Source organism: Rhincodon typus, chromosome 13 (assembly GCF_021869965.1).
Source record: "Rhincodon typus isolate 14 chromosome 13, sRhiTyp1.1, whole genome shotgun sequence".
Taxonomy (NCBI): Eukaryota; Metazoa; Chordata; class Chondrichthyes; order Orectolobiformes; family Rhincodontidae; genus Rhincodon; species Rhincodon typus.
The window spans coordinates 53704253-53731442 of NC_063344.1; the positions used below are offsets into that span (position 1 = coordinate 53704253).

The window sequence follows — 27190 nt, forward strand, 5'->3', positions numbered from 1 at the left end:
CACTCAATGATAGGGATGGCTGGGCAGTTAAAGTTCAAGGTCATGTAACCACTGATGATTATTAACATAATTCTGTTTTATGATCTTACTTGGTGCTTGCCATTAATTCACCTGCCTTCAGTTTTTGCTTTCTAGTTTTCTATTTCCTCTTAACAATTCTGCTTCCCTTGACTCTGAGTTCCCTCTCAGGTTACCAACACCCACTGCTAATTTTGATTTAAAAAAAACCCATCCAGGTTTGCAGCTTGTGGAGAAATGGCCCCAAGGCACTTGAAATCTGAACATGCACATGCATGCACCGCACCACACCCCACAGACCCCCTCCTGTTATGCTCCCTAATGCACAGGACTAACAAGCAATCCTGAGATGACTGCTTTAGGAGTCCTGAATTTGTGAATACTTCCAAGATCCTTAAAATCTTCTTTCAGGACCTCATCCTCCCACTTACCTAAGAAGTTGGTATTGACATGTTTCACAAACTCTAGCTGTTGACGCTTCTCTGAGCAAATGTTCTGCAGCCGCTCCATGGCATCCTTAACCTTGACACAAGGGAAACAAAATGCCATTCTGGAATGCTCTTTTTTGCTTCCTGCTTATAACAGGAGACTTGGAATTACTAAATCTGGGGCAGGAATTCTCATTGGTTTGCCACCTGATACTGCATTTACTTGGAATAGCCAGAGATGATATTGAAAAACCACTCTGAGCTGCTGCACTTGGATTTGGAAAATGCTTTGCAGCTCATTGCTTGACCTCATTTGTGCTGTAAGTGCAAAGAAATGTAATTGTGGCCCTTTTCCATTTGTACCCTGTTTTTTCTGTGTTTCGCAAAACACATTGCACAATTTTTTTTTCATTCCAGTAGTAATAGATTAGGTTTTAAATGATTTGGCTGCCTGTCAAATTCTATGTTGTAGTACCTTGACTGACCTCCCATGACTACTATTATACGTGCTATGCTCTAACAAATGAGAGTTGCAGCAGTGTTCTGGACTCGAGAAGCAGCAGATCTTTTTGAAGTGTGTTTCCAGCCGAACATGGTGTTTGAACTTACTGTGTACTAATCAATAAACAGTTCTTGCATTCGTCGTAGAAGAACTCAGCCCCAGGCATACAATTATCTGGCTAGCCCTATCTGGCCCTTTCCTGATTCTAGGGGTATTGAAGGGTTTTAACATTTTAATCTAATAAAATATTTACAACATAATCAGTTGCTCCACTTCTTTATAATAAGATGCTTTTAATGAGTTCTATTTTTCATTGACACATTTAACGTTTTGCAGTTCAGCTTTATCTCCTGGTTTTTGAACTTTGTGTTCTTGGCTTCCGTATAACAGCTTCAACCTTCAATAATATGATCTCGGTCCCTTTCTTTAATTGCACGGTTTTCAAATTAATTGACTGCATCTCACTGAAGTGAATGCCATTAGGATTAGCGAAAGTTCCCATGCCTGCTTCAAAACATACTGTATTGTATAAAGAATGAAATGAAAACAGACTTTATGTGGTCAATCAAGAGATTTAAAAGGGAAAGGGGTTTTGCTGTGAATTTGGACTTTATGGTCAAACCTATTAAATTGTGGCTTGTGGTTCTTCATTGTTAATGGCTGTTTATGGGGAGGTGATAGCATTGTGGTATAAGTGCCGGACTATTGATCCAGAAACCCAGGTAATGTTCTAGGGACCCGGGTTTGAATCCCATCACAGAGGATGATAGAATGTGAATTCAATATGCAAAAAACAAGACTGGAATTAAGAGTCTAATGATGACCGTGAATCCATTTGTTGATTGTCAGAAAAAACCACCTGGTTCACCAGTGTCCTTTAGGGAAGGAAACTGCCATCCTTACCTGGTCTGGCCTGCATGTGACTCCAGACCCACAGCAATGTGGTTAGCTCTTAACTTTCCTCTCGGCAATTAAAGATGGGCAGTAAATGCTGCCTAGCCAGTGACATCCTCATCACGCGAATGAATTTTATGAAATAATTAAGATATTTTTTATTTACTTTTCTGGGCATTAATACTTGATAAAGAAATATTTTTAGGTCCGGGTGATGAACTGTTGGAATTCTTCTACCACAGGGGGCTGTGGAAGCTCAATCTTGAAGTATATTTAAAGTAGAGATTGATTGATAGATTACTGATCGCAGTGGTATACAGAATTTTGGGGATGCGTTGAGTAAAAGGCATTGAAGAGTTCTACCAGCCATGGTCATAATGATTGGAAGGGCAGGCTGAACAGGATCAATGGTCTACTCCCATTGCTGTGTTCCTATGGTTTATGGATAACATTGAATCTGTTCTAATTTCACAATTAACATGACCCTGCTAAGTGTGAAGCAGTCTTAATCAATTGATATTTTTGTTTGTAAATCTGACCTATTAGGTTAAAAATGAAAGGTAGGGGAGGCATTTTGCTTTAACATGGCACTAATAATCTACAGACCATAGATCCAGAACAATCTGCTCAAATCCGACTACATCAGCAAGAGAATTGCGGCTCAGTTAATTAAATGAACTTTTGGGTTTGGTGTGGCGAAGTTTCAGTAAGGAGACAATGAAACTGCCAGGAGGCTCTTGTGGTGCAGGGGTAGTGCCCCTACCTCTGAGCCAGGAGGCTTGGGTTCAAGTCCCATCTGCTTCAGAGGTGTGTAATAGCATCTCTGAACGGGTGGATTGGAAAATGTCTGAAACTGCCAGCTTTTTGCGAAACTCCTCAGAGACATTAACCTTTCAGTGAAGGAAATTGGCCATCTTTGTTTGTCACTAATTCTCTTCCACTTTTACCCTAGCATGGACCTTGCCTTCTGTTCTTTATCCACCTTTCTCCACCCTCCTTCTCTCTTTCTCTCTACTCGCTTAAAACCTTCAACATTTCTAAGCTTTTCCTCTGCTAATGAAACATAATTGACTTATGTTAATTCTATTTCTCACCATAGGTGCTGCCCAACCTGCTAGATCATCATAGAATCCTAACAGTGTGGAAACAGGCCCTTTGACCCAACAAATCCACACCAACCTTCAGAGCATCCCACCCTGACCCATTCCCCTATAACCCACCTAATTTATACATCCCTGATGCCCAATCCATCTAGACTGCAGAGCTTTGGACTGTGGGAGGACACACGCAGACAGGGGGAGAATGTCTGTGTGGAGTTTGCACAGTCACCCAAGTGTGGAATCAAACCTGGGTCCCTGGCACTGTGAGGTAGCAGTGCTAACCACTGACCCACCATGCTGTTTCCATCATTTTCTATTTTATTGTCACTAAAGTTGTTTTCTGGGTGAATGCTAGCTCAAAAAGTTGGTTTTAGATACTATTAGATTTCAAAATAATGGAGGTTGACCAATCCATATGTCTTAATCAATTTATGCTGGACTTTGTTGGGTGGTACGGTGGCTCAGTGGGTAACACTGTTACCTCACAGTGCCAACGACACTGGTTTGATTCCAGCCTCGAGTGACTGTAATGAGTTTTCACGTTCTCTCTGTGTCTGCGTGGGTTTCTGCCGGGTGCTCTGGTTTCCTCCCATTGTCCAAGGACGTGCAGGTTAGGTGGATTGGCCATGGAAAATGCTGGATTACAGGGATGGGGGTGCTGTTCTGGGTCTGGGTGGGATGCTCTTTGGAGGGTTGGTGTGGCCTTATGGGCCAAATGGCCTGCTTCCATGCTGCAAGAATTCTACAATTTGTGTGTAATTGCTGAGTTTATGGATCATTGTGCAATAACGTCACAAATTATCACACCAATTCAATCTAATTTCAGGAGAACATTGGACAGCCGGGGAGGGAGGTGGTGGTAGAAGGGGCATGTAATATAAAGCTTTGTGGCTTTCCCACTGCATTTCTGCTCAACCTACCTTGTGGTTTAAGGAAGGCATCAGGCTGTCTTCCCACTGCTCTTATGCCTATTGAAGTCCTTAAGTGACCAATTAATGTGCACTCAAGTGCCTTATTACTCCTCCAACCCAATGTGATATCATCACAAGGTTGCAGGCTTTTGGAGCTGCGGTACAGGCTCAGACCTCATTTTAGTCAGGTGAATGGGGAATACAATACCTTGTAAAATCCAGCCCATTTTATCCCGATTCCTACCCCTGCTCAAGTTAATATTAGAATTATCCATCTTATGAATTCCTTTCACAAGCATTTTTGCTAAGGTAAAGTTCATTGTGAACCTTTGCAATTAATATTATTTTTCTTAATCAGTTTCTCAATTGAAATTGTACTTTTTCTCCTTCCCTACACAGGACACAATCTGGGGGTCAACAACAGCTACAAAAGAGGTACTGCACTTTTATTTGCATTGAAATCTTCGAGAGCCAATCACAATGCATTTTTGGAAAATATTTACAGAAGCTTGGTTATTCTGATATGTCGTGTTAACATGTCCTGAAGCAGTTGCCTTATTGTCTTGTTGTAACATTACATCATGAAACTATGGTTGCATTTTTGGTTAATGTCTATTACGAGTCATTACTCCGAGTTAGATTTACTACCTATGATCTACAATGATAGGATGGAAAAACTAGCTCTGTACTCTGACTCCTTCATTTTACCCCAAGTCTGTTATCCAGGTAAATGAAACTGAAGTGAAATTGTGATTGAGCAGATTAAAAATAGTCTTTCAGCAGTCATGAATTTTGTTTTTTTTTCCAACAACGCTTACTTCCGAAATATGCATTCTCAAAGTCCCTGTTACCCAGTCACCATAGTAACAGCTGCCTGTTTCTTCAAATTTCTACATTTTTTACTGAAACCAATCTTAAGTAATTAATTTGCAGCATGACAGCGCCATTATATTCTGAAGTGGATCATTGCTGCTTCCTCAGTTTATTCTATGCATAGTAGATATCTTAGAAGACGAAAGTAATCCCATTCCTTTTATTGGATACGCATTCTAATTACAAATTACTGAAACGGCGTCTGAAAAATAACACATCACACTTTTTGCATGAACTGAGGGGTTGAACCAGATGAGAGTCTTGGTAAGAATTAAGTGCATAGTCCAGGTAAAATTTATTTAATTTGTGATCAACACCTTGAACTTAACAATTGATGTTTGAGAAATGTTTGAACATTTTAATTTGAATACACAATTTATTAGTATCTTATGTTGTGTATTTACTGGCCATTGCAACTGTGGGGCCCTTCGGGATCTGTTTATACATATGATAGACACATAGTGGTCCACTTTGCTGCGAGCGGTCAGACAGATGCCACATTGAGTGCAGTCTACATATGTTGCTGCACCCTTTGAAGGACTACTGTATATGCAGGAAGTGTAACTTGGGGAAACAGTGAGGCTTGCGATTGACCACTGTGTTCTCTTGGAAGAGATAAAGGTAAACAAGAACCCTGCTCTTGATCCGCATAAATGTGAGATAAATACAAAACAGCACTGTAATGCCACACACAATCAGACAGCCTAATTTATGGTTGACATATGGAAAAGTTTTATTCTGATGAGACCTAAAAGAGTTATTGGGATAACTTGAGTCACTGCATTCAGGAACTGAGGAGCTGGGTGTTGGGAGTTGATATAATAGAATGAATGTTATCATGATGGTTTGGAGCACTTTGCAAAATCTATTTCCCATTATGTTTTCTTGTCAATTTACATAACTGATGCAACAAGTCCAAGCATGCAAACCCAAATCCAGAAACTTGCATTATGTAATCTGACATTTCATTGCAGCATTGAACTTCAACTTCAACCAAGGTGCCACCCACTCTTGAAGGGTGGGTGGAAAAAAGCTCATGTTTTTATTTGAAGAAGGGCAGGGGGCATTTCCTGTAGCCTTCGTCAATAGTTATTTCTTGACCAAAATCACCAAAGTTTAATTGGCCATTTATCTCTGCATTTTATGGCACCTTAAAAACAACTTCACTGCTATTCTTGCCAATGTTAGGATAGTGACTGCATTGCAAAAAAAAACCTTTGTGGGTAGGACGATGGCTTCGTGGTTAGCACTGCTGCCTCACAGTGTCAGGGACCCAGGTTCGTTTTCAGCCTTAGGTGACTGTCTGTGTGGAGTTTGCATATTCTCCACCTGGTTGCATGGGTTTTTGTCGGGTGCTCCGGTCTCCTCCCAAGGTCTGAAGATAGTGGGTTAGGTGGATTGGTCATGCTGAATTGCCCCATAGCATCCAGGGATGTGCAGACAAGGGGGGAAATTAGTCATGGGAAATATGAGGTCATGAGGATCGGGTAGGGGGCTGGGTCTGTATGGGATGCTCTTTAGAGGGTCGATGTGGACTCGATGGGCTGAATGGCCTCTTTCCACTATGTAGGGATTCTATGTGCAATATTTCAGACACCCTGAGATCTTGTGCACATTTGTTAGCTCGCTCTTTTAAAATCTGACAGCTATTTAATGAAGCTTGTATTGCCCATAAACAATTGAGGCTCTTGGTGGTTATGCTGTCAGGAAATGGATCAAGATTTATATCTTAAAATTTGATTATCTTTTAATGTTTCTGGAGCTATGCAACAAAACTAACTCAGGGGAGCAAGATAGGAATAATGTGCCCTTCAATTCTTCTCGTACTGTGTTGATACTGAAGATTAATTTAGATATATATCAAGAACAACTTTTTACACCCAATAAACTTTTTAGCAAAATTGAGGCCCAGATGATTGAAATGGAAGTGGTTGTATGGATACAAAGAAAGCAGAGTCTTGTCTTTGGACTACTGCTATTTTGCTATTGTTTGATCATACAGATCGATGATTTTGACTTGTACTTGATGTAAAGGGCATATTTTTCATGTTTATATATTAATAAAACTTATAAATGTAGTAAGCACCAAGAAAGATATGAACAGACTTCAGATCAGATGATATTGTGCCCAATTCTGTGCAACACACTTCAGGGAAAGTGTCAAAAACTTGAAGACGGAGTGGAGATTTATTAAAATAGTACCAGACACAAGGAGCTACAATTATTTGTCCAGATTAGGAAAGGTGCAGTTTTATAGCAGAGAAGACGAAAAGTAGTTTCAGTGGAGTTACTCAAAAGCTTGCATGGTTTTGCTTGAGCAACAAACGAGAATCTGTTTTAACTGGCAGAAAGGTCATACCAAGGCATATGTTTAAGGTAATTGGCAAAAGCCCTGCTGCACAAGGTCATGAATATGAAAGGGTTAATCTGAGCTAAACCGATGCTCCACCTATTGTGATTGATACCCTGGCACTACTGGAGCATTAGGGTGTTTGGCAGACAACAGTTGGATCAACCTCCTCGAGATGTCACTTGTCTTACCTACCCCTTGTTATTAACACTTACCTGCTTCTGTGTAAATGCAACCTATTTGTAGTTGCTAAATTGTAATAAACTATTTTCTGCTGATGCTTTGTCACAGTTCATCCTCCACCAAAGAGGACTGAAATGACCCTTACACTATGAAAAGAAGAAACCTTGCTTGGAGAGGGTGGTGCTGGCATGGAATGCTGTGGGCCATCACAACAAGTCCAGCTGCACCCCTAGCCAAGCTGTTCCAGTATAGTCACAACTCTGGCATCTACCTGACAATATGGAAAATTACCCAGGTATGTTCTATACACACAGAACAGAACAAACCTAACTTCAGTAATTACCACTCTATCAGTCTACTGATCAGTAAAGTGATGGAAGGTATCACTGACAGTGCAATCAAATGGTACTTACATAGGAATTACCTGCTCACTGGTATTCAGTTGGGATTTCGCAAGGACCACTCAACTGCTGATCTCATTGCAGCCTTGCTTCTCTTCGAAAAGAACTGAATTCCAGACGCGAGCTGATAATGACTACTCCTGATATCAAGGCAGCATTCAACTGAATATAGCAGGACAAGGCATCCCACTTAATGCTTCGGTATTCACTCTCTCCACTGACATACAGCAGCAATAATGTATACCACCTAGAAGATGTGCTGCAGAAATGCATCAGGCTCTTTAGGTTGCACCTTCCAAACCCACAAAGGCTACCACCTAGAAGGGCAAGGGCAGCAGATACATGGGAACACCACCACCTGAAAGTTCCCCTCCAAGCCACACACCGTCCTGACTTGGAATTACATCCCCATCTTTTCACTGTTGCTGGATCCAAAATCTGAAACTCTTTTTCTCTAGCAGTACTGTGGGTGTACCTACATCCCAAGGACTACATTTGTTCAAGAAGCCAACTCACTGCCATCTTCTCCAGGGATCTTAGATATGGCCTGACTAACTAACCACAAACCTCTAGTGCTTCGAACTAAACCAAGTGCTTATAACAACATGATGGTAGTGGTGCAGATGTGACTTCTTTCACAAAGAGAAGGAATCCAGAAAAGTCCAAAAAGACATAACAGAGTAAATTTTGCAAAAATAAAAATGAGCTACTACTTTAAGTGCACATACCTTTGAAGAAAGGACTAGTCAGCCAGCTCCTGTGATTTATTTCTTTTAAATAGGCTACAGAAGCTGCAACAGCTCGTTTGAACATTTTTACTAAGTGGAGAGCTGAGAAATCAGTTCTTTTGAATAGAATAACAAGAAAGAAATATTAAGTCTTTAACCTAAACCTGAACTTGCAGTTAATTGTTTTGACTTCAAAACAATGTTCAAAGAGATGATTTAGAAGTATTTTTCAGAATTTACAAGCTTTGAAACGTTTGAAAGAAATTTAGACAATTTGTTCCGAGTATCTTGTTAACTTACAGAATTTAACAGTCTAAAGAATTTTTTAAAATATGTGAACTTTTGCAAGAAAATGGATTTAAAGAAGGAACAATTTAAAAGGCAAAAAACATTAAGAAGACAAGGTGCAATAAAAGGCAAGAGACTTTAAAGGGGAAGAATCTGTAAAAGATAAAACAGTTTACACAATAAGAACATGTACGAGACAAAAGACTTAAAAAACACCTGAAAGCAGTAAATCGTGACAGAACAACTAGTTCATCCAATTTATAGCTTCATTAGAACAATTTGGTTTTGTCCAACAGCTACGCAGAGCTTGGGGAAAAAAAAGAAGCTGCAAAGGCACTAACAGGCTTTAAAACAGTACTTTTCAATACAGAAGACCAGATGATTGAAAAATTCAGATTTAAAACATGTTAAAATGATTAGATTAATCAACATATTAAGAAAGGGATGACATACAATGGATGCCATCAAGGAAGCCCCTTGAAATATAAAACACCAAGCTGAACACCAGATCAAAAACAGATGTTAATACACCACAGTATTCACTAGGTTCAGTAGCAGATCACATTAGCAATCACCAGAATATAATAAAAGGCACAGACACCTTCACTGATGTTGCAAGAGCCTTTGATAACCACTTTAATTAAGCGCACAATTATTGAATGTGTAAAATTCCACAGAAGGATTCAACTTGCAGGTGAAATGATAGATCTTCAAAAATGATTCTTGTTCATTAGTTGAAATAAGTTAATATGGAGCTTTACAAGCAGAATTGATAAGGGACGGAATTTTTTGTCAGCGATTTCTAATCAATCCTTATTGGATCTTTTATGGTCCAAGGAAGACTTTTTTTTAAGAAAAACTAACCAAGTCTTCTCAGAAGCAGAGGCCAGGAAAAAATCATCAGCAATTACTGTAAGAAGAATAATAAAGACGTCACTGTAGACCAACAGAACCTATCAACTTGATAAGTAAGGTACTAATAGGCTAAACAACTGCAGGATAAGTTAACACTAAGAGCAGGTAAATCAACAAGTTGTAAGCATCTGCGTCAACGTGGTGGTACAAAATGTCAATCCAAACAAAAATGGAGTCCAGCTGTAATAAAATGTCACTCTGCTTTTAAAAAAAGTTGGACTTTTGGCTGGAAGTCAGTGACAGTTTTCAAGAAATAGAGGTATTGCTTGGTGTACACCTGATCAAGTTAACACAGTGGTCTAACCACCACTGGAAGAAATATCCTCATGTAATTGGTAATGTGTCATTTTGACAAGTTTGATGGAGGGTTTCTCACTACGAGGCCTAGCAGGTTTTCTCATGCTATCTTCCTAAACTCCCCTCATTACCTATGCACCACATCCCTATGGCACCTTGCTCCCTGTATTCTTCCGCTTAGCATTAGAAGGTGACTGCAAGTGCACTTTGCACACAGGGACAGGCACCCAGGTCAGGAAATGGGTCAGGCTGCAACTCGGGGCTGCTTACATAGTGCCTAGCTGCTTGCTCACAGCCGCAATGCCTTGCAATGCCTTGCATTGCCTTGCCTTGCCTTGTGCCAATCAGCACAGTCACACGAGCAGGTACCTTGTCGTGCTGCTCAGCAGTCCTCAGTAAAGGGGGTTTATGGCAGAACAATGTTATCTCGTGCTTGCACCACGTGTTAGCAGTTTATGTGGAAAAAGGCTCTGCATTTACAGTCATGTCTAAGTGTCTTAGAGGGGTCATTCTCACTGAAATCCACAGAGACACCCATCACCAGCACAGTCAGTTAAGAGCAGCCTCTGATACCAGTCCAGGGATTAGTCATAGTTAGGCTTTTGGTTAGGTCATTCTCGGCCAGGGGCCCATGCTTCTGCAGTTTAGAGAGTGGGTTATAATCAGTCATTTGGCAAAAAGCGGACAGTCCTGGAGGTAGTACAAAGGAGTTTGGGCTGATAAACTGGCATTAAGCAGGGATTGGGCATTTCATGTCTAGTGCTGTCTGGTTAAGTCGTTCAAACAGGTGGCTCACGGTCGGTCTGTCTGCAGAAACTAAGGGCAAAGAGGCCATCTGGGTACAGGAGGGGGCACTGTCACAGGAAAAGGGCTCCGGATCTATTTGTAGAGATAAGGTCTGTAGGCTGGGTAGGTTGACAATTATGAAGGGGCAACTATATTTGTAAGGGGGTGGGGGGTACAATAAAAGCAAGGATGGGAATGGGATAATGTGGGAGGGGTGTCATCCATGGTCAGGAGTGCACAGGCTTCACTGGGGCAAGGGTGTTGGTAATGTATGGCCACACCTTCCATGGTCAGGGACTGGGCATAAATATGGGCAGGTGCAGGAGCATGCAGAAAGGTTAGGTGGGGACCTAGGGATATGCAAAGCCAAGAGTGTTCACAAGAAAGACTGTCAGGAAGGGGATCTGGATGCTCTGGCCCGCACTGACATGTGGAGCTGGAAGCCACTAGCTGAAGAGTACTCATGTCACCATCCACCATGGCAGAAATTGAGTGTTCTCGATGGAGAAGAAAATGACATTTACCACCCCTGGAGTGGGTGGGGTAAGTGCCTAAAACTGTGAAGGACAGGATTACAAAACCCACCGATGTGAAGTCCTTTAGCGGGCCCTAACATTATAGACAATGCAGACACAGCCTGTGGGCTCCCTAATCCCTGGCAATCCTAAGGCAGTGGCTCCCAAATGCTGTACACCTTCCTTCCCAGACATTGCTGACCACTTTATTCATCATTTTTGGACTCCGAGACCATGAAAGGGATAGGAATGTTTGACCACAAAAAGCAATGGTGTCCGCAAAACCCATTACCTTATAATCAATCTGCTTCTACATGATGCAGCAGGCTCCCAACCCAGACATCTATCCAGGGTACATCCTGGATGGGCATAAAGATAGGCATCATACTGACACTGTTACAATCAGTGCTACAGCAAGATAATCTTCCTCAACTTGAACTTCCATGGTTAGAAAGGGATAGGCAGGGTGGAGTGGAGGGCTTTGCCGCCTCTGGGGTATGCTGAGAGGAGACTTCTGAGGGGCTTATGTCTGGTCCTCTCATCATCCTGAGGACCAGTGCCTGGGGTAGTACAGTGCAGGAATGGGTACCCTCTCAGCAGATCTGGAGGGTGCTGGACCTGGTTCTTCATGGCAAACTGTCCCATGGAGACAGCTAAATGATCACTTCAGAAGACAACTACCATCAATCAACCTAGGAAAACACCGGCAATGGAACACAATGTAGGATTTCCAAGATTAATGGCTGAAACAAGAAGATATTTTAATTAGCGCATATCACAAATTGGAGTTAGTGATTACTTTCCCACTGTCAGCATGGAAGAAACCACAAATTTCGCCGGCTTATGGGAAATATTTCCCATCCCTGATACTAATGCAAGATAAGATAGAGTCCTCAGAAGATAGTTATATGTAAGACTTGAGACACCAACCAAACATTGCAATAGAAATTAAGTAATACAGCCCATCAGAGATCATCAGTGTACTTTTTAATCAAACCAGCACTGACAGTATCGCAGTCTGCCACGTAAAGGGTGACAGTGAACAATTAATTCCACTGATGACATTGATGCAAAAAAGTCTTCTACACCACACAAAAGAAAACACAGGATGACTGAAGGTGTCCAACCTGTTGAAGGAGATTGGTTGTATGTTGTGGTTGGTTGGCTCGCCGAGCTGGTTCGTTGTTCTGCATCAGTGCAGCCTCTGATGAAGTGCTGTTGTGTTTTCCTGCCTGTTATTTAAACTCTGGTGTCTGTTGAGCTGGACTACCTCACTTCCGGTTTTTCTTTGCAATGGAGTGTATATGGGATCTAGCTCGGCGTGTTTATTGATGGCTTTCTTAGTGGAGTACTAGGCTTCTAGGAATTCTGTGTTTGTCTCCGATTTGCCGGTCCCAGGATCCTGCTGTTGTCCCAATAGAATTGATGGTTCTACTTATCCATGTGGATGGAGATGAGTGAGTATTGGTTGTGTCTTTTTGTTGCCAATTGATGTTCAATTTCTTTCGGGTTTTTTTTGCTAATGGAACGATTGTTTTTACTATTTTATAATGGATTATCTAAAGGGGAAAATGTTTGGGAGAAGATGATATGTAAACTAATGGAAATGAAAGGGTTAATGTGAGTTAAAGTGAAGCCCTGTCTCCCATTCTGATATATAACCTAGCTGCTGCTGGAGCACCAAGCAGTTCAGGCAGAGAGCAGTTGAGCACAGTTTTCTGATGGAGATGCATGTGTCTTATTTACTATTGTTAGTAATAGCTAATTTGTCTCAGTGGAAGTGCAACCTGTCTTTAGTTACTAAGAAATGATAAATTATCCACTACTATCTAAGACAAGAGCACTTTCTGTTGAGACTTATTTGTAGTCTATCCACCACCATAGCCTACTTAAAAGCCCCGTCGAGTACCAAAGCAAGGACAATTGGTGGCAGTTCTCTTTCCCTCAATGATAAATCACTTTCATTCTATTACTGTGTGTGTGTTTGTGTGTGTGTGTGAGAGAGAGAGAGAGGGAGAGAGAGAGAGAGAGAGAAGGGGAGGTTGTGAGGTTGCAGGGGCAAAGGTTGTACAATGTATTGCTATGATGTGTACTCCACAGCCTGAAAGGGAGATAGAAGTAAATTCACAAATGATTATTTCAAAAGCCAAATTGGATAAATGCTTGAAAAGAGAATTTGTATCTTGGTTGAAATGAGGTGTTTAGCAGGAAAGAAGTGAGGTCTACTAATTGGATAACTCCAAAAGGTGGTAGTCAAGATAGCACAAATTCATTCTTGGATATGGCGCTGGGCTGGACATTTTGATTGAGAGTTGCAAAGGAGAAGTGCTGTGAAAGATGCTCTTTAGTTTGCCTGAAACTTGTTGGCATTCCAGAGCAAGGAGTTGACCCTGAACAAGTATTGCAGACCAACACATTCCAACGTCCAGGACTATGTGCTGAGGGACGGATTAAAGCTTGGGGCAGCTGCCAGCAAGGTGAAGTGGAGGAAGACCACTGAGGGCTTTCTGTCAAAGTACAATGATGTCTGTTCAGTTATCAGACCCTCCCAGTGCCCCAGATATGTGTAAATGGTATCTTTTATAAGTAAGAAATGCTTTGGGTTTACATTTGTTCTACATTGCAAAGACTATACAGAAGTGGACTGCATCAGTGATTGCTTATATATATATTTTTGAATAAAGTATGTTTGTGAAATGAAAAGAAACCTAAAGCTTGAGGCAGCTGCTGCCAAGGTGCAGTGGGGAAAGACCATTGTCTAAGGTCTTTCTGCTCAAGCTAAATAGGGATCCATTAAGTTATCAGAACCTCCTGGTGTCTCAAATGTATGTAAATGTAGTCTTGTATAAGTAAGAAATGCCTTGGGTTTGTTTTGTTCTCCATATGTAAAGACTGTGTATAGAACCAAACTGCTCTAGTGACTAAGTGTGTACATAAAGAATTTGTTATGAACAAAGTATATTTTTGAAAAAAAAGTGCTGTATCCACAGAATGCCCTGAAGCCAAATGCTCAGCAGGTAGTTAGTAGCAGGAGACAGTCACCAAGGACCTGGATACAATGCTGCAAACAGTTTGGTGATGTAACATGAGTTTTTAAGTTCTTCATCTTCATCTTCAAATGCCCCATATCATATAAACTGCACCTCTAATCTCAGGCACTATTCAATACACTCCACCACGATTACTTACTCCATCAATCTGTATCAATCAAGATTCCTATCTCACGTTCATAGCTTCACTTTACCCTCATATACTTGACTATAAGCCTCGCACCCACATGGTAGAGCTGCTATGTACTTCCAGATCATCAACCATACCATCATATCACCCAAACATATTGCATGACACTCACTGACTCACTTCCGTCTCTTTTGCAGCATGAGATGACACACTGCTCCAGCTGCCTTTAGTTCACCACATGTATGTCCTCAACTCCCATAGATAAGACTGCGCTCACTTTTCATTTGAGTAACTATGATTGACATCATGGTCAGCAATTAGGTTGAAAGCATTGAAGCTGACAGTGTGCTCATAAGTAATCTGCCTTCTCATATCCCACTTTTCCTCAAAACTCCATTCTCTAACTTAGTAACTTGCATTTGTTATAATTACATATTCTAACTTGCCACAACACTACCCTACACTGCGGTCTTTTCATGTGTCCAGGAACTGCAACTGAACTAAGCAGTGGGAAAGAGAAGTGAAGCACTGACGATGAAATACCTTCACTTTGTAAAACATTTACAACCACCAAAGCAGACACTGACATTGGACTAAACTTAGAGAAGACAGCTGGGATCTGCGTGTAGTGAGACAGTAGGCCCAAGTGGCCTGTAAGATAGTGCAGGGACCATTTGTTGCGCAGGTCTCAGCTCACCAAATGAGCAATTTGAGCCTGCCACTAAGAATTGTCCTGAAAAAAAAAACTGACTGAATCTAGCAGCATCTCTGAAGAGCAAAAATGGCTTGATGTTTCAACATGCAAATTACATTTCAACAGAAGCTGCTGTGGCCGTAGTCATTAGAGCAGTAGGCTAAGAAAAAGCACATAGAAGCCATGCACTTAGAGATTAGTGAACATTAGTATGCCATGTGGCAAGATTTATTTCGTATTGACATTTATGTTATATAGTGGCTAAATGGATCCTATGATGGTTAGTGATAGGGAAGGAAACTGCAGGGTTTAGGGCTGTATGGGAAATTGGGATTAAGTTTATGTATATGTCAGTCAAATGAACTGTTCACAGACAGCCTCGCCAGAAAGGGGCTGTCTAGGTTTCTTATTCCCTTCCTCTTTGTCTTCTCTCCAGTTCCTTGGCTGCTTACTGATACTGAGTTTGCACAGCTTTGAGTAGAAAATGACCCTCTGCTGACCAAATAATACAAGGTGGTCCAAGCAGCAGGGTGGTTATTTCCATCATGGTGAATCAAAGTTTACATCTTCTCATTGAGGATATTCTTCATTGCATGATGTAGCACTGTCACAGTGATAAGTGCTTTAGATTCTGACTATACATCGCAACCCAAAACTGGGCATCCATGAGGTGCTGCAGGCCATCAGCAACCTTCAAATTCTATTTGACCATGATTGATAACCTCACTGCCAAGCATGTACCCCACTCTACCATTGCCATCAAGCCAGAAAATCCATCCAGACCCAATGAAGAATGCAGGAGAGCCTGACAGGAGAAGAAAATATCTAAACATGAGGTGTCATCCTGGTGAAGTTACAATACAGGACTAGTTGTCTGCCAAAAAAATTGTAGCAACATGCAATAGACGGCAACTAAATGATGGCATGATTGAATGGTGGAGCAGACTTAATGGGCCAAATGGCCTAATCCTGCTCCTATATCTTATGGTCTTGTGGTGATTTGACAATGAACAGGTCAGGCCAAGCTCTCCAATCATATTACATCCAGTTGTGGATACTGGTGGTCAATTAGAAATGAGAAATATCTTTATAAGGTGTATTATTGGAGGCTTGCGAAATATCCCAAATGCAATGTAAGGTAATGCTGATGCACTTTAACCATCTTCAGCCTGAAGTAGAGAGGAAGATCCATCTCAGCCTCCTCCAGAGGTCATCAGTGTCAAAGATGCCAGACTTCTGTCAATTCAGTTCACTCCACGTGACTTCAAGCAATGGCTGAATTCACTTGATACTGGAAAGGCTACTTGACAGCACCTAATAATAGTATTGAAGACTTGTGCTCCAAAACGAGCTAAATCCTTTGCCAAGTTGTTCCAGTATACCAATGGCATTAGCTATTTCTGACAATATGGAAAATTGCTCAGGTATGTCTTCTACATGAAAAGCAGGAAAAATCCAACACAGCCAATTAGTGGCTTATTCATCAACATTCAATCACTTACTCAGCATTAACCTAAGTTACTGAATCTCCGTTTGGAGTGTTGCCTTGGCCACTCAGCTCCTGGACCAAAGAAGAGTTGAACGTCAGAGGTGAGAGTGGCTTCCATCAAGGAGCACTATCAATCTGAAGTTTGAATCATACCTAGCACAGTGGCAGATGGTTCTGGTTGTTCAAGGTTCATTTTTTCAGTCTGAGGACATTGCTGCAGAAGCTCCTTAGGGTAGTTTTTTTTTACGTCAATCTGTCCTGATATGTTATGACACAACCTTTGGTTGAAAGGTGGGACACTACCACTGTACTACAAGAACTCCAAGTTCCTCAGAATAGTGTTATAGATATTTTTGATCAACTTGTTTAGACATGTTATGACACACATCTGGAACACTTGGGACTTTAACCAAGGCTCCTGGTCCAACGGTAGGGATACTACCACTGCTCCACAAAAGCTCCAAACAGTATTTATTTTCTAATCAACCTCTTCAGATGATTTTACACATGTCTGGAGCTGGTGGAACCTGAACCCAGGTCTCCTGGCTCAGAGATAGAAACACTACATTCATCTCAGCCAAATCACCTTAAGTGGTTTCATCAATGGTTATCCCTCCATGTGGTGTGAAATGGCAATACTAGCTGGTCATACAATACTTAGTTACTTTTGTAACTCCTCATGTACTGACCCAGTCTGTATCCAAATACAGCAAGACTGGAATAACACTTAGGCTTGGACTGATAAGTGGTAAGTAACTTGTCTGTTAACTAGAAAAACAGAAATTGCTGAAGAAACTCAGCTTGTCTGGCAGCATCTGAGGAGAGAAAGCAAAAATAATATTTTGGCTGCAGTGACCCTTCTTAGAATTGTTACTCCAGTAATTTTTATTTTAGTTACAGTTTTCCAGCATCCCTAGTTCTTTGGTTTTATTGAGATAGTAGGAACTGCCGATGCTGGAGAATCTGAGATAACAAGGTGTAGAGCTGGATGAACATAGCAGGCCAAGCAGCATCATCCTCTGATGCTGCTTGGCCTGCTGTGTTCATCCAGCTCTACACCTTGTTATCTTTGGTTTTATTGTTTAGTCAATTTTGCCAAACAATTGACCATCTCCATGACAGAATCTAACCACTTCCCCTTGACATGGAGTAGCATTACCATTGATTAATCTCCTACAGGCAACATCTCTGGGGTTTGGTCAGAAACTAAGCTGAACAAAAACAGGTCTGAGGCTAGGAATTCTGCACTGAGCAACTTGTCCTGCATCTCGCCAATGCTTATCCATCATTTATGAGGCACAATTCAGGTGTATGATGGAATACTCCCCACTTGCCTGTGGGGATGCAGCTCCAACAACATTCCAGCAACTAGATGCTATCCACTGTTACTGGGTCAACATCCTGGAACTCCCTCCTTAACAGAACTGTAACAGCATTGTTGCTGTCACTACATCCAATGGACTGAGTGGTTCAAAAGGACAGCTTACCACCATTACCTCAAAGGCAACTTGCCATGGACAGTAAATCCTGGCTTAGCCAGTGATGCCCACGTTCCCTGAAAAAATTAATTTAAAAAATTTGAAGAATAAATATTGGCCAGAATATTAGGACAGTAGTATGCAAATACATTAGCCAATTATGCACATGTTATCTTTGATTTTTCTTCATCTTTCAATGTGCAACCATCTGTGAAAAATATTGAAAAATTGCAAAATCTTGATGTTAATCCTACTCATGTTGGATCAGTAATTTCCTTCACAATAGATTCCAATAGGTGTTATTTAATGTTAACTGTTCAGAGCCTGTGTTAACAAACACTGGATCTCCTCAGGCCCTTCATCCTCCCTATGAATGATTGTTGGTCAGAGAGCATCAACAAAATGATCTTGAACTATGGACATGATTTGGTACTTGTGGGTCTCATCAAGAATAGCATACTTTAAGAACTCAACGCAGAAATTTGTAAAATGGTGTGGTCGACGAATATATTTAATGACCCAACCTCGACAGCCCTACGCAGTGAAGAATTCAACAGACCCACTGTCCTCAGGGGAAATTTCTTCTCATTTCTCTTAAATGGGTGACTCCTTATACTGAGATTATGCCCTTTGTCCCTAGATTCCCCTGCCAGGGGAAATAACCTGTCCAGATCGACTCTGTCAGGCCCACTAAGAATCTTGTGTTTCTATAAGGTCTCTGCTCATTCTAAAGTCTAACTTAGACAACATCTTTGCCTCCATATGAAAATCGCTCCATACTTAGAATCAGCATAATAAGCCTTTGCTGGACTGACTCCAATGCCAGGATTTCTTCCCTTACATAACGGGACAGTATTCCAGGTCTGACTAGTGCTTTGTACAGTTTTCCTGAAACCCGGTATAAAATCCTTCGAAACCTTTATACTTTCTGTAGACTCCAGCAAATTCAAAGAGCTCTGGAATTCTTGTAGAATTGTAATGAGAGCCAGTAGAAAGAAAACAGAAATTATCAGAAGTAGTTGATTTCTTCAAATAGCACAATTGGAGGGTTCTTGCTGCTGCTGTGAAAGTGTTCAGTTATGTGTGATTAGAAAAGACATGAGCTAGAGTATTGATCTCCAAAATGCAGTGCTGGCATCAAATCAGCTTCCACACTGATTCATCTCTTGACCTGTCTAATGTGCATTCTTCCAACAAATGCTCACTGCCATCACCCTCCCCAATGTGGCATTAGCAGTGTGTCACCATGTGACTCAGGCACTTTCATTTTAGTATTGAGTGATAACTTCAAGTCAAAACAAAACTATTTTGATTTTACTACTTATACAATTTTAATTGAGAAAATGTGGTACCTGTAAACAAAAGCAATACTCTTTTTAATTTTTCTGCAGTTATCCAAGAAATAAAATCTCCTTCATTTGTGAATGACTGGTGATGGGCAGATTTCACATGGATCATTACCTGAGACATTTTGTATGAAAAATTATCATCATTACGTGTATTTCAGAATTTCTGTCCATGTTTTGGGTCACATTGTGGAATTTGGTTTGTTTTTTTCTCTGAAAGCTGAACTCTGGTAGCCCAATATTTGACATACAAAATGTTGGCTCTGTTGAAGTTCATTGGGACTCTAGCTGTTTATTTTTGCAACTTGCCACTTTCAATCCTTGCCTTGGTGGTACTCAAAAAGTCAAGCCTTTTATTTTGCTTGTTATCTGATAACCTTGACAAATCTTCCACCTTTCTACACCTTTTGTATAATTGCAAGCTCTGGCTCATAAACTTATGTCTTAATGATTGTGATAATGAACCTCCTTGCCTTTTGCCATTGTGATTGACATCAAAATTTATTTATTATGCCTCCAAACTCAACACACTTTCTGGTGCAGTTGTACAGGGCCTTGGTGAGACCACACCTGGAATATTGTGTGCAGTTTTGGTCTCTTTTTTCTGAGGAAGGATGCTGTTGCTCACGAGGGAGTACAACGAAGGTTTACCAGGCTGATTCTCGGGATGGTGGGTCTGACATATGAGGACAGATTGACTAGGTTGGGATTGGTTTTACTAGAGTTCAGATGAATGGGGGTGGGAAGGGATCTCAAAGACTTATAAAATTCTAATAGGGCTGGACAGGGTAATTGCAGGGAGAATGTTCTCAACAGTGGGTGTGTCCAGAAGCAGGGGTCACAGTATGAGGATTCAGGGTAGACAATTTAGGATGGAGATGGGGAGACATTTCTTCACCCAAAGAGTGGTGAACCTGTGGAATTCATTACTACAGGGAGTAGTTGATGCCAAAACATTGAATGTATTCGAGAGGTGACTAGATACAGCACTTGGGGTGAGTGGGATCAATTATAGGGAGAAAGCAGGATTAGGCTATTGAGTTGGATGATCAGCCATGATCGTGAAGAATGGTGGAGCAGGCTCGAAGGGATGAATGGCCTCCTCCTGCTTCTATCTTCTATGTTTCTATGACTTCAATAAAATCTTTTGGTCTTGATAGTATCCTTTAGCTTCAAGATATGAAATTCTGTACATTTCACTTTTCTTCTCTGTTACACATATCTGGCTTCTCTTTATGACAGTTTAAAATAGCATTCAGCCAGTAATTGCTGACTTAAGTTGCTAATGGTTGTATCGAAGATCCTGTAATGTTAAGGTTCAAGCCATCGTATTTACACTCTCCATAATCATAGTTCTGTCAAATAAAAGTCTTACACTCGACAGCCAAGTACTGAGATCTTTATTGTTGACAGCTGAGAGTGGGTTCAAATTTTGAGGTGTGAGGGTATTGCATTGATTAAACCAGGCAAAAGGTTTGAAGTCTGACACAAACCTCCTTTTTGGCATCTTTCCAAACATGAAAAAACAAGAATAAAAATGTTGACAGACAAGAATAGCTCAGGGTGGGACAAAACAGAAATTTAATAATACTGAATACAAGTGAATACTTTAAAGGCACAGGCTGTGTGTATCATTGGGATAGTCTGCTCAGCAAATAATTTTGTGATAAGATTATCCATTTTTCTTCAATAGATCAGTTATCTTGCTCTGAGTCTCAAGTTATTCCAATGGTGTCAAATGAAGAAATACTGGTGCATAAACATTCATGAACTAATGTCTATTTCATGACACACAATGGAAAGCAAAGGACAGTGTACTTTCGTTTGTTCCCAAATTCAGGAATTTGCATTGGATAAAACCAAAGAATCCTTCAGAATAACAGACTGAGATACCCCCACCTTTTTGTTTAGACTATGACCAAAGCAGTGCAACAAGAGACTATTGCATCTTGCCAAAAATAATAACTCTGAAACTAGCTCCAATCCATGACCTGAAACCAAAATAACCCCTAAAATGTGAAAGAAATTTGTTTAGGGTGAGTGCTGGAATGTATTGGGTTGATCCCAGAATGAATGGGCATTTTTGGGTCCCAACATAAACAAAAATCAGAAAAGTTAATTGCCCACGTAATTCAAATAGGTGTTGATAATCAGGTTTTCTACACAAAAATAAAAACCAAAAGAACAGTGGGTGCTGGAAATCAGGAACGAAAACAGAATTGCTGGAAAAGCTCACTCGGTATGGTAGCATCTGTGAAAAAAAATCAGAATTACTGTTTCAGGCCCGGTGACCCTTTGGTATAAAAGCTGTACCCTCCCCCGGTGACATACTTGCGTTACCTTCAGAAAATGGCAGCTCGCTAAGCCGCTGAATTGCCATTAGTAATTCTGTGTCAGGATCATGTGCCATTTAATGATGGTGAGAACAAATTGTTTTTGTCTAAATTGTAGGGCTAGTGTAAATGAAGGCTGTTTGAGCACCCTCCCTTTTGTTAAAAGAGCCATCTTGTGCCCAAGTCAATCATCTACCCAATTCTGCTAATTGTTTCCAGAACAAATTCCTTTTGGGCAGTTAATTTTAACTACAGTTCTTCGTCCTTCTTTAGGATGTTTGCTTGCATTATCATTTGTAAAATTTATTTCATAAAATGGATTTAACGTCTATACCATCATCTTCCAAAAATTCAATTCTCACTTTCGAGGCGGTAGGTCTTTTTATGCATAATTTATGTAAAAGTCCTGCACTAATCTCTTTCATCTCGCTTGCTAGCTTTCTCTCATACTTTGTTTCACCCAATAATACGCTTTGCAATTGCCACTGCGATTCCTTTTTTTTCAGGATTTATTTTAGTATTGTTTGCATTAAACATGGCATATACTTTACATTTTAGTTTAATTATTGATAAACCTTATTTTGGGAGACTCTATCAATTGGGATTCGCCCCCTTTGGGGCACGTACACTTTTCTAATCTGTTCAAATCATATTTGAAGAAACCTATTGGTGAGCTGGCATCCTGTTGAATGCTTTGTCCAGTTTGTTTTGATCAGATTCCCTGTTTCTCGATTGACGGCTTTCTTAAAAAAAACCCGTCCTTTCTGGTGCTTTTATTCCCTATTTTGAACTGGCATCAATATCACAATTTGGCTTCATTACTGTGGAAATGTGAGGATTAAAATGTTCAATCTGCATTAATGTAGTAAATGTTATTATGTTTCAGAATTACTGCAAATTGATTTGTAATGTAGATACGTGTCAGCAAGCACAGCAGTTATTTTGTGCTTAGCAAGATCCTGCAAACCAAGCTGAGACGAAGGACCCATTAATTGTAGTGGAATGTTATACAAGGCATTGGGAGACTCCTCCAATCTCCTTTTGAATCATTCCTTTATAAATTTAATGGATGACTCATTTATTGACTGCACTATTCTGTCACTGTTGTACTTGGGGTGTCAGTGCAAATATTATATTGAAGTTTTGGGGAAGCTCTTCATTGTAGTCAAACCCTTCAAACTCAGGAAAGGCTGCTACCAGTTGAATCCATCTGACCCTGAATAAAGGAATTTGTTTTGAAGAATAGTTTCATCAGAAGCCACTTTAATTTTTAAAATCAAAACGTTAGCATCAGTCTGTATGCATAATATACAGCAGATTAGCTGCTTCATGATTGCTTACTGAAATCCTGTTACTAGGACAGAGGCTAACCCAGGTGTAGGACCCTTTTTAAAAATAATATTAGGTAGGCAAGTGGGATCCAAAATCCTTTTACTCCTTAAAATAAAGAAATGACAGAAATCGACCTTTCAACTCTGATAAGAGTCCACCCAAGTTTTTAAACTATAGTTGTGTAGTTAATCTATTCTCTGCTTCAAATTGAAAGCAGGGACACTGCAATAAATTGAAAATTGGTATAAATTAGTATTACTGGTGAAATCATTCATCTGCATCAGGCAAGATTGCTCTCTCTCTCTATCTCTCTCTCTCTCTCGCTTTCTTTCTCTCTTCCCCTCTGCTGCATATCATCTTGAATTGTTCTTTCCCTCTCCTCCAAATGTACATTTCCTGAAAAGCAGGTTGGCTTATTCATTACTTCAGTCTACCAGGCACAGTGGGTGTATTTACTACCTGCCTGAAAATTGATCTGGTGGAATGTCTCAGAACAGAATATGGGCAGCTGGGAGTTCACAACTCTTGACAAATGAGTTTGAGAGATAAATTGATCCAGTAAAAATCCTGAGCTTTCAGTTTCCTAATTTTGTCAAATCAATCTCCCAACACATTACAAACTAAATCATATAGTGAGGTTTATACAGTTATCAATAACTGTGAACATTTGAGGGAAACAATTCACTAACATGTCTCAAATCAATGAAAATTCTTAATGGTTTATTGAATCACAAGTTGTTTCAAAATCCAACTCTCTGTTTTGTGTCTGGCTGTAAATTGGAGGCTACAAGCTGTTGCCTGGCCTGCTGTGTTCCTTCAGCTCCACACTGTGTTCTCTCTGACTCCAGCAAATGCAGTTCCTGCTATCCCCAGCTTTATTTGTAGTTGCGTTTGAGATTTTCTTTCTGACAGGAGAACATGTTGAGTGATTTTTCAGGGTGGGTTGTTGTATTTTCCAGTCAGCAGTTGGGCATTGTTTCTGGCCTGCCTCCTACACGGTTTCAAGACTCCCCTCCCCAGCATACTCCTAGCAAATGTCCACAGTATCGAAAACACAATGGATGAACTTGGATCGAGACTTGCCTACTGGAGGGAACTGAGAGATTATTTTGCGCTCTGATTCATGGAGACTTGGCTCATCCCTGCCATTCCCAACTGTGCCCTACAAGCTGACGGGTTCTCCACACACCGCATGGACCACATGGTGTTCTTGGGTAAGGCTAAGGGCAGTGGGGTATACTTCCTGATCAACACTTCCTGGTGTTCAGACGTAGTGACCCCAGCAAGCAACTGCTCCCCAGACCCAGAATACCTTGCAGTAAAACATCCTCCCTACCACCTACCATAAGAGTTCACCTCCACCATCCTGACAACAGTCTACATACCACACCATGCGGATGTGAAGAATGCCCTAGAAGTGATCCACACCACCACAAACACTCTAGAGATAAAATTCCCTGAGGCCGTATTCATTGTGGCCAGTGACTTCAAACAATCCAACCTCAGGCTGGTGATGCCAAAATGCCATCAACGCCTCTCCTGTTGCACCAGAGGACCCAACATTCTGGACCACTGCTATGCAACCATCGAAGGCATCTACCACTCCATTTCCCGCTCGCACTTTGGAAAATCCAACCACGGTGGTCCCAGCTTATAAGCAGAAGCTGAAACGGAAGAATCCTTCACGAAACAAAGTACAGTGCTAGTCCAAGGCAGCGGAACACTGTCTCCGGGATTGCTTGGTATCAGTGGACTGGACCGTGTTCAAGTGTTTCTAGGAAAACCTAGATGAGTGTGCCACCACCGTCGCAGATTTCATCAGCAAATGTGTGGAGGACTATATACCAAAGAAGTCAATCCGACTGTTCCCCAACCGTAAACCTTGGATGAATCCGGAAATCCACTCCCTACTGAAGACCAGATGTGCAGCTTTCAAGTCAAGTGACCCGGACTAATACAGAAAATCCAGATATGATCTCCGCAAAGCCATCAGGGAGACCAAGAAACAGTACCGGAGTAAGTTAGAGGTCAAGGCGTACCAAACAGAGTCCCAAGGCCTAAATAACATTACGGGATATAAAATGAAACAGTGTAAGATCACGACCAAAGACATATCTCTCCCTGACATGCTCAATGCTTTCTATGCTCAGTTGGAGCTGAATACCCCCGGCGTGGTGACACCTGCCCCGACAGCCCCAGTGACACCTATTCCCTCTGTCAATGCTTCAGAAGTCAGATCAGTCTTCCTGGGAGTCAACCCAAGGAAAGTGACGGGCCTGGATGATGTCCCTGGCTGAGGGTTTAGATCCTGTGTGGACCAACTGGCAGAGGATTTAACCAACATCGTCAACCTCTCCCTCCTACAAGCCAAAGTTCCCACCTGCTTCGAGAACACCACCATCATCCCCATACCCAAGAAGACACATGCAGTGTGCCTTAATGACTATTGCCCAATAGCTCTGACTTGGATAATCATGAAGTACTTCGAGATGCTGGTCATGTCCCACATCAATTCCAGTCTCCCAATCTGCCTCAATCTTGTACAATTTGCCTACTGACCTAACAGGCCCACAGAGGATGCCCTATCCCTAGCCCTGCACTCATCTCTGGAACATCTGGACATCAAAGACACCTATGTCAGACTCCTGCTCGTTAACTACAGCTTCGCCTTCAACACCATTTATCCCCCTCCAGACTGATCTCAAAACTGCATGAACCTTGACCTCTGTTCCATCCTCTGCAGCTGAATCCTCAGCTTTCTGACCCATTGGCCACAATCAGTGAGGACAGACAACTGAACCTCCTCCACAATAACACTCAACACCAGAACCCTCTCAAGGATGTGTCCTCAGCCCCCTACTGTACTCCCTGTAAACCCATGACTGTGTTGCCAAATTCCAAATGAACGCATCTACAAGTTCACTGACAACACCACTGTAGTGGGATGGATATCTAACAATGATGAATCAAAGTACAGAAGGGAGATAGAGGGTTTGGTGACATGGTGCAATGAAAACAATCTGTCTCTCAACATTGGCAAAACTGAAGAAGTGATCATCGACTTCAGAAAGAAAGGAGGAGAACACACCCCCATCTACATCAACGGAGCTGAGGTTGACAGCATCAAGTTCCTCGGAGTGACGATAACCCATGACCTGTTATGGACTTCCAGACAGTGAAGAAGGCACGACAACGCCTCTTCTTCCTCAGGCAGCTCAGGAAGTTTAGCATGTCCATAAGGTCCCTCACCAACTTCTACAGATGCACCATTGAAAGCATACTGTCCAGGTACATAATGGCCTGGTATGGCAACTGCTCTGCCCAGGACCGCCAGAAACTACAGAAGGTGGTGTGCACAGCCCAGACCATCACGAAAGCCAACCTTCCATCCATGGACTCCATTTACACAGCTTGCTGCCGCAGAAAGGCGGCCAACATCATCAAAGACCCATCACACCCCGGTAATGACCTCCTACAGCCTCTTCCATCTGGCAGAAGATACAGAAGCCTGAACACACACACAAGCAGGTTCAAGGACAGCATCTTTCTGGCCTTTATTAAACTGTTAAATGGACTCCAGCGTCAAATAATGTAACCTGAATGCCTCTAAGTCTTTTTAGTCTGTACATCCTTTGCTTGCTGTGATCTGCCTATACCGCTCGTAAACAAAGCTTCCCACTGTATTTCGGTACACGAGAAATTAATCAATCAATCAATCAGCTCTTTTGGAGAATTTCTTTATTCATTCATGGGATGAGGGCATCGCTGGCTGGGCAGTATTTATTGCCCATCCCTAATTGCCCAGAGGGCAGATAAGAGGCAACCACATTGCTGTGGGTCTGGAGTCACATGTAGGCCAGACCGGGTGAGGATGGCAGATTTCCTTCCCTGACATTAGTGAACCAGATGGGTTTTTCCGACAATCGACAATGGATTCGCGGTCATCATTAGATTCTTAATTCCAGATATTTATTGAATTCAAATTCCACCATCTGCCGTGGCGAGACTTGAACCCAGGTCCCCAGAACATTATCTGGGTCTCTGGATTAACAGTCCAGTGATAATACCATTAGGCCATTGCCTCCCGAATTTTGCATGTTGGGAGGCAGTACTGAGCACTAGATTGCCCTCAATTGGGAAAAGAGCAAA

General features: G+C 41.4%; 1 protein-coding gene across 1 annotated transcript in view; it reads left to right on the forward strand.

Annotated features, from left to right (window-relative positions):
• Positions 1-27190, forward strand: part of clstn2a (calsyntenin 2a) — a 353207-nt gene that overhangs the window by 4386 nt on the left and 321631 nt on the right. Inside the window, exon 2 of the mRNA XM_048604120.1 lies at positions 4212-4288. Coding sequence (XP_048460077.1) covers positions 4212-4288 — 77 coding nt within the window. The remainder of the gene's footprint in view (positions 1-4211; positions 4289-27190) is intronic.